Source organism: Cydia amplana, chromosome 16, assembly GCF_948474715.1.
Source record: "Cydia amplana chromosome 16, ilCydAmpl1.1, whole genome shotgun sequence".
Classification (NCBI taxonomy): Eukaryota; Metazoa; Arthropoda; class Insecta; order Lepidoptera; family Tortricidae; genus Cydia; species Cydia amplana.
The window spans coordinates 3,824,845-3,838,207 of record NC_086084.1 but is presented as its reverse complement, the minus strand read 5'-3'; the positions used below and the strand labels follow the sequence as shown (position 1 = coordinate 3,838,207).

The following is a 13,363-nucleotide window of genomic DNA, read 5'->3' as shown; positions in this document are numbered from 1 at the left end:
ACTAGTGATCCAGTGGTCGTGGGTTCAAGTCCCACCCAAGACAGTGAATTTTTCCACTTTTAATTTACCTTGAAAGATACTTACTCGTTAAAATATTGAATATTTTGTGACATCTATAATATTAAAACCGACTTAAATTCCACGACGGAAACTTTACTGAAACACCTTGAGAACCTTGTGGTATAATATCCAGTAACTTAATTACTCGTATAACCCAAATATGATACCTCCCGTTCCTGAAATTTAAGCACTCTCGCAAACAGACGCTCTAAATTAATAATAATACATAATAACCATAATAAAGCAGCCGTTATAATAAATTAACCCTTTCAAAACATTTGGGCATCTTAAACTCCACGCAATAAAACGGAGCGTAGAGTGAACGAATGGGAATGGCGTTTTCATTCAGTCATTCATAACGCGCACGTCATTCAAACGGGTCAAGGGCTTGTATTTATTAAGTGTCAGCCGCACGATTCCTTATTCTTATGGGCATGAATCTGGCATGTCGTGGTTCCAATCGCTTTCAGATCACAGGCGAGTTTGGGCTACCTCATATTACGGATTAATATCTGGGAGACCTAGCTTTGCTCGGAAACCATATAAAAACTCAAAAATGCGCGTTTACCCAGAGATAAGACCTAGCTATATCAACTTTTCGCCCCCGAAAACCCCCATGTATGTAGTAAATTTCATCGAAGTCGTTAGAGCCGTTACCGAGATCCCTGAAATATAAATATATATAAATAAATAAACAAGAATTGCTCGTTTAAAGGTATTAGATTAGATAGATAGATGAGTATCGTTACACTATACTATAGTAATAATACAGTATAGTGCTACTTACTTTCTGCCTCTTATCCTTCTTATGATTTTGATAATAAGTAAGGTAAGTTTCCCAGAGCTTCTCACCTGCATTTGTCTCTTAACCTGTAGATATAGTGAATCCTTGTAGACTTTAGGCCGGCAGTACACACTCGTCGAGAGCCTCTCGCTGAGTCCCGGCAAAAAACGGACCCAATTGGAGAAGAGCGAGACATGACGAGTAAGAGCGAGATGAGAAGGGAGCAATACGTAGTATGTACACAGTTACACACCACCCGTTATCGGCTTGTCTCGGAGTCTTTAGCCGCACTTCGGAGTAACGTCCATAGGCTGAGGTGTCCGCTTAACCTTTTGGACGCCAATGACCGCCGATATATCCGCACCGTAGGTTCAACGCCAAAGACCAATTAATCGGTCACATACCACAGAGCAACCATAGACCTACGTGCATATGCATAAAGTTCAATTTCAGTTTTGACACTTCGGTGACGTGGCGTCAGCGTGCCAGCTTTTGTGTTTGACACGGCGTCGAAAAGGTTAACAAGAGGTACCTACATGTTTTTTTGCCACCGTCGTGTTATAAATAAATGGATCATTGTTATTAGTTTGCCCTGACTCTCATAAGCAAGGGTAATTGCCTGGCACCGCGGCTCATTTGGGCTTAAGTATTGCGAAACTACTAACTTATTTGTATACGCAGTCATTGCAACTTGAAGGATTTGCTTGTTTTGGCTAAGCAATATTAGGATAATTATTTAATTATAAGTTATTATAGTCTATTCTTTTTAAAATGAAGTAAACAAAAGGAGTTTATTTCAAAGTTAAAGGGGAGGGGGGGTCGTCGGACAGTGTATGGAGACGTGGTTTTCCACTTTCTTCTGAATGCGATTTTTCTTCTCCTTTCAGTAGAAGTTCTTACAAAATATGTAATATAAAGCCTCCTCCATTTATTTTTACAAGATAATAAAATTCAACTTTAGTGCTGCTAAAACTTGAACAGTTACAAGCTGTAACAATGTAACAGCCAAACTGAGATGAAATTATTAGTAGGTTTCAGCCATAAGCTACAATGTCGTTTTTGCGAATAACAAAGTTGCGATATTACACTGTGACGTTACAACTCTGGTTTATGTCTCAAAATGGTTTTCCTGTGTTTCAGTGTTTTAGTCAGCTAGTAAAAGTAAGAGGCTAAGTTAGCTAAAGTCCCAAATTTTAATAGGTATTATACATAAGGCACGAAGTCTCATGCACTTACCTGATAGGGGAGACCGAGGTAAGAAGGTCTTGAGGCAAGCACGGATCTTGAGGGACCAGCGGGAAATAACCTACTCTATTCCGTGGTTACCATCGCGTTGGACACGGGGAAAGAGTGGCGCGTTTATTATTGACAGTGTTTGCTTGATAAATATAGTTTACGCCTATCTAAAAGCTTCATTTCACTTCACTGACACGAAGTAAATAAATATACAAAGGATTATAAAATTGTATTATAAGGTAAATAATGAATAAATAAATATATAAGGACATTCTTATACAGATTGACTAAGTCCCACATTAAGCTCAAGAAGGCTTGTAAGAAGTTAAGTGATATAATTTCTTTCTTTTTTTATTTACTCTACGAAGCCGATGCACGATGGTCCTGGCTTGAACACGATTTATTTAAACGAAAACAATTGCTTTCTATGTATTTAAGTATTTTTATTTATATATAAGTAAGTATCTAGTTAGAAGTTTCGTTTGTTTGAGAATAAGTTAATTAGTGCCTAATTTTATCTTAATTTTTGTCTTAGCCACTTATAATCTTCTTTAATGAAAGAGATATAAATAATTCCTACCCACAATAAGATACACGGTAAAATTTGTCACTTACCATACATCTCGACTTTCTATCCAAAACAGTATTTTGTCAGTTAACCCCCTTTACCTAACGGTGTCAATGCTTATCTCACGTGAAAAATGGGGTCAGGAAATTGGCTCAAACCTGCCTAGCTAAATATATATCCTAGCTAGGGAGCTAGATATATATGCGACAGATAGCAGCCTTGTGAGATGGGTGCCGTGGGCTTATTTAATAGAAGTAGGTTTGACGTTGCAGATTTCCGTGACCTTTTTGCCTGGGTTTCATGGATTTTATTAAACATGCAAAAAGTTATTGTTCAAATGTTTAATTCATTTTGTTTTCTTTGAATTTAATAATAGTTTTTTGGAAGCCTCGTTTAATAATGTTTCGATTATAATTAAATATCGATTTAATGTTCTCGCCTAAGGGTCTCCCCTCCCCACATCTATGGACACACTATGGCCGCGTCGATAGGGGAGACCCTAAAACTACATTCAACATTGAAACTACATTGCTGCCGACTACATTATTGTGGGAAATGACAATATCATCTTATCAGATTTCGATGAAGTTAGACTGTGTGCGGAAAGAGAAGAGTTGTGGAATGTATGAGGCCCAATACATTCCACGACTCTTCTCTTTCCGAACAGACTCTACTAGTGAAAAGCCTCAAGATTGCTAATTACATTTTTGATAACCGTATTGTGATCTTAAACTAAACGAAAAGATCAGGGGGTTGGCCAATAATTTGCTCAACCCATTAGCGTTGCCATTCAAAGTGGCAATGCGGCCAGCCTTCTAGGCACACTGCCCATCGGCAGTGACTTGGAGCTTGGAGGCCGTCGCTTCCCGCTGTCTGTCTGTCTGTCTGTCTGTCTGTATGTATGCTAAGATCTTTAAAACTACGCAACGGATTTTGATGCGTTTTTTTTTTAATAAATAGAGTGATTCAAGAGGAAGGTTTACTTATGTATAATTTGTTATCCCGTGCGAAGCCGGGGCGGGTCGCTAGTTATTTATAAGGCGTTTATTTTAAGTTTATTTATAGATAGTTTTTAAGCTTACTTATTTAATATTCCATGTGTATTTGTGTGTCCTAAATAAATTATTTATGAACGCAAAGTTAAACACGTAAACTTATGTATAATAGGCTGACTGATGCTAAAGATAATATTTCCTTATTTGCCTATGACTCCGTTCCCCGCGGCGGCTATTTTGTATCCACGCTCGCCCTGGGGAGAGAATGATAAATTTGCTTTTACAATTAACTGTTATTATTTCTTCGCAAAGAACAAAAATACGTCAATTTCCCGCTCGGTTAGAGCCTCTTCGAGTTAAGGCGCAATTTACGATCAATATGAAATAATATTTATACAGAACTATAGCTTCTGTCCGTGAGTTCGTCTGCGTAGAATTAGTAGTTCCATAAAAACTACCCTTTTACCACTTTAACTAATTATTTCCACGATAAAAACTATCATATGTCTATTCTCGGACTGAAACTATCTTCCTGGCTCGCACAGCTAAATTGTGGAATGAACTGTCACCCGTGACCACGGGCCGTGGTATTTCTAGACCTATACGATGTTCAAGAAGAGCGTACTCCCAATTTAAAAGCTGGCAACGTAATTGCTTACCATTAGGCGATGCATCTGCTCGATTGCCTCCTATATGATCATTCCAGATTGAATTCATTCAGAATGATATCGATTCAATGGATTACTTAACCCACATAGACAGACAGAGTTACCTACTTATTCTTATTATATTAGGTCCTACGGCTTGTGTTGTATATTAAGGACGGAAGTGTACATTGTAGTCACAAGAGAACGTGTATAGTATTAAGATTCAAATTAGAAAACTTTACTCGAATTATACTTAGGAGTTGCCGGAGTTGGAGTTGCCTCGGGCGAGTACGACGTATTTCTGGAGTTTACAGAGTTACGTTGCTTCGTCTTCCTTATTTATGTTAGATTTCAATAGTCTGTTACTGTCGTAAACTTATGAATGTACCTACAAATTCGGATTGTTGAGATAAACCTCAAGTAAAATGTTACATCTTACATTTTCAGATCAGGTAATTGTAGATAGTGGGTAATCCCGAGAATCATTGAATAAATAAGTACTCCTATTCCGTTCTATGAATTTTCGGAATTATCCGCCACTTAGTATATTTTAAATTTTCCTTTCGGAATTATCTGAATACTTACACAAGTCCTACAGTAAGCTTAAGAAGGCTTGTGTTGTGGGTACTCAGACAATGATAAATATAATATACAAATACATAGAAAACACCCAAGACTCAGGAACAAGTATTTACCTATCTGTGCCCATCACACAAATAAATGCCCTTATCGGGATTCGGACCCAAGACCACCCAATAGTTAAACTTTTATTTCACTGCCAATCTTCATATTTATAAATATTACACTCATTTGCTCAAAATAGACAAAAATAGACAACAGCGGCAGAATCACTGAACCCTATCAACTATCCACGTTGGTACCTATATCTGAGAAATAATATCAAGGGTGGAACGTAACACTCAAACGTTTCTTACTCGTAAGTTTTGTTCAGAAATTTCACAAATATTGCATTTAACATGTCAGTAACTTACTCAAGTAACATCTTAATCTGCCACGTAGGAAGCAGCTAATACGTTTCTACGCGTAGCTGGTATTTGACATTTTTTTATGAATGGTATCAGTCGATCGTTTATTTTGAGTATCAAGTGACGTATGGGACACATTGTCTTAAACTTCATAAAGCAATACAAAAGTCACAAATGATCAAAGAAAGAAAGATGAAATGATATGAAAGTCTGGCACGTGCACTTTACTGACGAAATGCTTCTAACAAAATGGCAATACATCGTGACGTCACCATGTAACGTTATTAGAAGACGTTTCGATGTATGGAAAACAAGGAAATTGCGATTTTGTCGGTGAAATACCTATGTATTTTTTTTATTATTTCCATATATTTTTTAGATTTCCAATGTATTGTGATTAATTTGCCCATTTTCTATCTATTTAACTAGATTTAGTTATAAAATTCAACATGTGTCAATTACTTGTTCCAGGTGTCAACACGAACCGGCATCGTGTCGCATTACGTGCGGCTTCAAATAGTGGTGCCCGAAGCCTTTATACTTGGCTCGGGAGAGCATCACGTGGATATGGGCAGCGTCATACACCTCATATGCATCGTTGAGAAGGTCAGTTACATACATACATACATAGCATACCATAGTATTGGTTGTTTTCTACATTTCTTCTCCACTTCCCTGGATGGTAGCTATATAATGTTCATTCCCGCACGCCTCCTCTCATCTACGCCCCAGTGGAAATTCTGCCTTATGCGTGATGTGAAGATTTGTGCATTTCTTTTTTTCTGGCATAATATTCTTGTAAATACAAATGCAGCATAGCCCGATATTTCACTGATGTTAGCGGGATAAATGCAGTGCCGAGCTGAAAGTAAATTTGACCCAGTTTAGTTTAACACTCGGCCAGACTCCACGTCATTTACGAGTTAGATTGGACATTTCTAGAGACGGGGTGTTTTCAACCCTGAGGTGAATAGGAAACAACGTTTACTATAGGACCAGCCAGCCCCGAAATCGCACACAAACTTGTTACCCGTTTATTGCGAATTCGTACATCTGTTACTTGCTTTGCTACTTGCGTTAAGTGGCAAATGCGCAAATGTATGAACTCGTCACCAATCAATGTGTAAACCGGCCCCAAAGTGAAGGCCAGCCACAGTAGCCACACTTGTACCCGTATTTACCATATATTATGGATCTTCCGAAATGTAATTTAAATGATGCTAGAACCAAGCAATTAGAACGAAAAAACTTATAGAATATAAGAAATCAGTCTAGATCGCTAAGAATTTAATATTATTTAGCGATATAAATCAGCTAACAAACAAAACTAATTACATTATCGCTTGAACGGGCTTCGCCTAAAAAGCTGACGTGCTAAGTTAGTAATTTGCGATAAACACTAAATTATTGCTGTAAGCTTACCTAATGCTTAAGTGGTGGTTAAAAATACAAAGTTGGCATTAAGGGCAGTGTTAACACTGGTGATAGTATATAACGGTCTCCTTCGTGGGTCCCAAATATTGTAGCACATAATATATGGGGCATTTCACGTGAAGCGGACAGGGTAAAATGGTTGAGGTTTCCGATTTCGGTTATATTCGAGCATGTTACACATGTACGAGTTCTCGACACAACCACAAAATATTTTTACAATTGGAAGCCTATTTCATAAATTATGGGTCTTAGAAGATTTGACTTAAGGCGAGATTTAACACTTCTTTAAATGTCACGACTCAGAGGAAGTATAGTGAACCAAACTAACTGCTACATTTAATTAACCCTTAAATTGCCTTTATTACCTCATATTTAGATTTCGTTTATAACTTTTTATTATGAAAAAAAAAAGTAAAATATAATTATATTTTTTTACTTTTTTACAAAGTTCGCATTTTTTGAAAACAAGTTTTGCTTGTTATTTTGAAAGCCTATAATATGTTTATACTCTACACAAAATTTCATAGTGGGCCGCAAAGTAGTTTAGGAGCTATACGAATAACAATACCAAAGTGCGGGGTCAGCCCCATAGTAGCATCACTCCGTCCATAGTTACGACGACACATTTTCGTTTCAGATACATTTTAAATACTGTTATTAATGGTTGTGTCTGATTAATTCGGTGATTTCCCACTAGTTACCACCAAATTGTCACCAGTGGTAACAACTGGAATTTTTTCCCCACCTGTTCCCACTGGAAACAATAGAAAAAAAATCCTAGTACTAAAATACTAGTGGCATTTTTTCTCAGGGGTCATTCATTAATAAAATTACGTCACACGTTTAGGGGGGGGGAGGGAGAGGTCAAGAAAATGTGACATGTTGTGACTTTGTGACGTCACTTTAACTTCACCTGTAACCGAACATTGTTTTCATTTTTGTGTATTATTCTAGGTATTTTAATTAGTAGTGAACACTATAAAAGTTGGTGGTAACTACTGAGGGGGTCATCCATAAATTGTGTCACTAACCTAACCCCCATCCCCATAGTGTGACGTCACATATTTTGCAATTTTGTTTTCAAAATCAGGAATTCGAATTACTTAGGGTTAGGTATTATTATTTTAGTATTAGATAGTTTATGACACGAAACGGATTAGGAATAAAAATATAATGCAGGAAAACTATGTTTCATTGCAAGAACCTATATTATCTAACTATACAGCGAATACTCAAAAATGAAAACAATGTTACGGTTACAGGTGAAGTTTAAGTGACGTCACAAAGTCACAACATGCCACATTTCTTGACCTCTCTCTCCCCCTAAACGTGTGACGAAATTTTATTAATGGGTGACCCCTGAGAAAAAATGCCACTATTATAGCTGATCAACCAAATCTTGCCAGTAAAAAAAGGCGCGAAATTCAAATTTTCTATGGGACGATACCCTTCGCGCCTACATTTTTCAAATTTGCCGCCTTTTTCTACTGTCAAGATCTGGTTGACCAAGTTTATTTTAGTACTAGGATTTTTTTTTTCAATTGTTTCCAGTGGGAACAGATGGGGAAAAAATCCCAGTTGTTACCACTGGTGACAATTTGGTGGTAACTAGTGGGAAATCACCGAATTAATCAGACACAACCATTAATAACAGTATTTAAAAATGTATCTGAAACGAAAATGTGTCGTCGTAACTATGGACGGAGTGATGCTACTATGGGGCTAACCCCGCACTTTGGTATTGTTATTCGTAAAGCTCCTAAACTACTTTGCGGCCCACTATGAAATTTTGCGTAGAGTATAAACATAATATAGGCTTTCAAAATAACAAGCAAAAATTTTTTTTTAAATGCGAACTGTGTAAAAAAGTAAAGAAATATATATATTTTACATTTTTTATTCATAAAAAAAAGTTATAAACGAAATCGAAATATGAGGTAATAAAGGCAATTTAAGGGTTAATTAAATGTAGCAGTTAGTTTGGTTCACTATACTTCCTCTAACTGAGTCGTGACATTTAAAGAAGTGTAAATCTCGCCTTAAGTCAAATCTTCTAAGACCCATAATTTATGAAATAGGCTTCCAATTGTATAGTAGTTTATGCAACAGTGATATAATAAGGGTTCTTAAAATTCAAGGGTCGAAGTTACAAAACGAGACGTAGTCGAGTTTTGTAAAAAAAGACCCGAGAATTTTAAGAACCAATTATGAGCTGTTGCATACATTACTTTTTCTATGACAGCTGCAGCAAAAAAAAAAAAAAAAAAAAAAAAAAAAAAAAAAAAAAAAAAGTTATTATAAAAAAAAAGAGATTATTAAAAAAAAAAGAGTTATTATTAAAAAAAGAGTTGTTATTTAAAAAAAATTGAGTTATTATTTAAAAAAAAAGAGTTATTATTTAAAAAAAAAAGAGTTATTATTGTAAATGAAAACATACCTCTTTCAATCAATATGATCGGAACTTGTATCTTTAAAAAAAATAAAGCAGTTGTATTATACTCATAAGATGACTGCTAGCAGTCATCTTATGAGCCTATAGACAAAGCATTCAAATGACATTGCTTTAGATATCACTGTCAGTCATTTAATTGACACATTTGAGTGCTGGAGTAGAAAAATAGTAGTTTATGCAACAGTGATATAATAAGGGTTCTTAAAATTCAAGGGTCGAAGTTACAAAACGAGACGTAGTCGAGTTTTGTAAAAAAAGACCCGAGAATTTTAAGAACCAATTATGAGCTGTTGCATACATTACTTTTTCTATGACAGCTGCAGCAAAAAAAAAAAAAAAAAAAAAAAGTTATTATTAAAAAAAAAAGAGTTATTATTAAAAAAAAAAGAGTTATTATTTAAAAAAAGTTGAGTTATTATTTAAAAAAAAAAGAGTTATTATTGTAAATGAAAACATACCTCTTTCAATCAAGATGATCGGAACTTGTATCTTTAAAAAAAATAAAGCAGTTGTATTATACTCATAAGATGACTGCTAGCAGTCATCTTATGAGCCTATAGACAAAGCATTCAAATGACATTGCTTTAGATATCACTGTCAGTCATTTAATTGACACATTTAAGTGCTGGAGTAGAAAAAAATATTTTGTGGTTGTGTCGAGAACTCATACATGTGTAACATACTCGAATATAACCGAAATCGGAAACCTCAACCATTTTACCCTGTCCGCTTCGCGTGAAATGCCCCATATAACAGATTTCCAGATGTACGTAGGTATAATGCGACATAAAAATATAGTAGAAATTAAATAAAATGGAACTAAAAATGTAACTGGAATTGTTGTCATGTTTAAGCATTTTACGTCAAAAATGTAACAGTTCGTGCGTATGATCCATTCATAGTCGTAAGTATTCCCATATTGTAGAGTTAGACCAAGAAAAGTCTGCAGCGATTTTGATAGCCCACGCAGTGCAAGTGTTATTTTAAACGTCAAACTTCTATGAAATTATGACGTATAAATAACACTTGCACTGCGTGGGCTATCAAAATCGCTGCAGACTTTTCTAGGTCTGACTCTACCTACTAGTAAAATGCTAATGCATTCGGAAAAACTTGATTTCAATCAATTAACGAAACATTCCCATTCAACCATTCCCAGGTCAAATTCCGCACATAACAATAACGACTTCCCGCCATTTTCTCCAGTCGTTACGACCCCCAATCTCGACCCCCGATCTATTCCCGAATTCAATCGCCCTGTCCCCGTCGCGCCAGCGTTATGTTTAACTGGATTGACAGAGACGGACATTAAAATTCGTTGACGTTGATATAGATATGTGTCTCAGTAGATCACACAAGTGCATCTTTGTATTTCGCGTTAGATGATTGCATAGATCATTATGAAATTCAACTTTTTGGTCACATCCAATTCTAATATTTTCCCTGAATCTAAAACACTTTGTGAATAACGTGAATATTTATCTCGTCTTTGCATCTCTATCTGATTATCTACATTCAATGTATATAGGTATGTATAGTTATATGTGATTAGAAACAAGAAACAAATGTGTTGATATTTTAGACAGGCATACCTAATTAATGCTGCTGATAGCGTTATACCGTTTAAAATCTTTCTATCCTGAACTAACAGGGGCCTTAGGGGATCATATTTTCAAATAAAATACGAAGCACTCGTTAACATGATAATTAAGAAGCAGCTCGATTAATTATCGAACTGGGCTGGACAAACTGCTTGTGTCTATCTATCAGTTAAAAAATGATTTGATTCATTAATTTATTCCTTAGTTTAGAAATAAGGTTCAAGAACACACACTTACTTACAGACACACTTAGGTATATTCTTTCTATTAAAATATATGTCTGTGAGTGTGGGCTTTACTGCCACAATTTTACGAGCGCCGTAAAGGCTTGTTTTATTGGCACGCACGGCAATATGCCGTGGACACGCCATTCACGACACGTTCGAGTATGTCGCTTAATTAGGAGTGGTTCGCAGCTCGGCTAGGCTGGTGAATTTTATGAAAAATTGCAGTCTTTTATAAGCTTTTATTTGAGCGTTTTCCAAAAAACAATACATTTTATTCATGTCTTCAAAATATTGACTTCTTGGGCTCATTTTACTCAGAATCATTTGTACATTCACGCCTCATACATGAAAAAATGTGTCACAAGAATGAAATGTACATTTTTTTTGGAAAACGCTCATTTAGCTTAAAATGCTTATGTGTTTGGGTCAAATTTTGCAAGCTAAATTAGATCCACTTCAGTTTAATTTAACAGGCTCTTTGTTAAAGCAATTTCACTTACAACTGTTCTCAAATTCCAGAGTCCAACACCCCCTCAATACGTGTTCTGGTACCACAACGACCGCATGATCAACTACGACGCGACGCGCGGCGGCATCACGGTGGAGACGGAGCCGGGTGCGCGTACGCAGAGCAGATTAACTGTGCGCGACGCCACGCTGAAGGACTCCGGGAACTATACGTGCAGCGCGAGCAATACGGAGCCGGCTAGCATACACGTGTTCGTGTCGGAGGGCAGTAAGTATCCTCATATTTAATGGAGTCTTAGTTATATCTTAAGACCCTTAAGGGGATCCCCCACGCCAATGACCTTCGATCTGCATCCTAAGGGATACTAAGGTTTCTATTTTTTTTTGTAGTTTATCATTATCATATTAATAGCAACGGCTTTAACCAATATAGTATCCCATATTTACTTCAAAGTTCATAGTCTTCGAGATATTTGGCATCAAAGTTGAATAATTTTAGGCCAAAAAACTGGTTTTCTAGCCATAACTTTTGTGTTAATTAGTTTAAAATTAAAATCCTCGATACGTTATTCAAGACGTCAAAGACGAACCCAATATCCCGTATATCTAAGATCCTTTACAGCAAACTAGTTACGAAAGAACCGGCCAAGTGCGAGTCGGACTCGCGCACGGAGGGTTCCGCACCATCAACAAAAAATAGAGCAAAAAAATCGTGTTTGTTGTATGGGAGCCCCCCTTAAATAATTATTTTATTTTATTTTTAGTATTTGTTGTTATAGCGGCAACAGAGATACATCATTTGTGAAAATTTCAACTGTCTGGCTATCGCGGTTCATGAGATACAGACGGTGACAGACGGACGGACAGCGAAGTCTTAGTAATAGGGTCCCGTTTTTTACCCTTTGGGTACGGAACCCTAAAAAGTGTTTTCTTAGACAATGTTTAAAAAATCATAAATATCCATTCAATTTCTTTCAAAATCCGGTCGACAAAAATGGAGATAAAAGATTGAGGAACTGATAGCCGTTTGTCTTATAATTCTATCTGTGGTGCAAAAAAGGAGATACGATTCAAAACTTGCCAAAAATCGATGAAAACCCTAGCCCCTTTATTTGGTAGTATAGGCTGCATGCCTGCATTAACGGTCTCCTTCGTGGTTCCCAAATAACTGAACATCTTGACCATAAAAACCCTGCATGTGATGGAGTCGAGAAATGTGCAATCGTGCACCCCACGTGTACTATAGTCAATGGGGCCTACTTTACTTTATAGTGTCAGACCATCGGTAACCATCTACGCCCTGATGCGCCCGTTCTCTACGCGTTTTGTTTGTATGATGGTTCTTTTGAGCCTACTGATGGTCAAAACACATAATATGCCCTAAAAATTTGAGGACATCTTCTTCTTCTTAAGGGAGCTATGGATTTTCTCCAAAACCTACCAAGAGAGTTACACAATTTTTTTCCATCTACAGGCGAGATGATTTTCTCTAAACCCACCCTTTCAATTTCCAGGCAACAAAATGGCTGCGATACTCCGACGGAACGAGAGCGCCATCACGGGCATCGCGTCGAGCGTGACGTGCATGCTGCTGCTGGCGTCCGTGCTGCTGCAGTGCGGCCTGCGATGACGGAGCGAGGCGCAGGAGTAGGCTACAGTGTCCTTTAGGTTAGACCGAGCGTTGTGGAGTAAGGGGGGTGGGGTAAGCTAGGTCCAGCATAATCCTCTCACAAGAATTTAAAGACCATTTCAGTTATATTAGCAGTCAACTCTCTTAGACTGCTTAGACACTCTCAGCTACTCTCAGTTCTTACCAAGGTTAATCCTTGATAGATGACTCATATTTTTCTCTTCTGTTTGGAATGCCATTTTATTAAAAAAAATCTGCACATAAGACTACTTTCT

General features: G+C 36.8%; 1 protein-coding gene across 1 annotated transcript in view; it reads left to right on the top strand.

Annotated features, from left to right (window-relative positions):
• Positions 1–13,151, top strand: part of LOC134655401 (hemicentin-1) — a 365,685-nt gene extending 352,534 nt beyond the window's left edge. Inside the window, exons 7-9 of the mRNA XM_063510862.1 lie at positions 5,748–5,882; positions 11,510–11,726; positions 12,973–13,151. Of these exons, the coding sequence (XP_063366932.1) occupies positions 5,748–5,882; positions 11,510–11,726; positions 12,973–13,088 (468 nt within the window). The 3' untranslated portion in view covers positions 13,089–13,151. The remainder of the gene's footprint in view (positions 1–5,747; positions 5,883–11,509; positions 11,727–12,972) is intronic.
• The last annotated feature ends 212 nt before the right edge of the window (positions 13,152–13,363 follow it).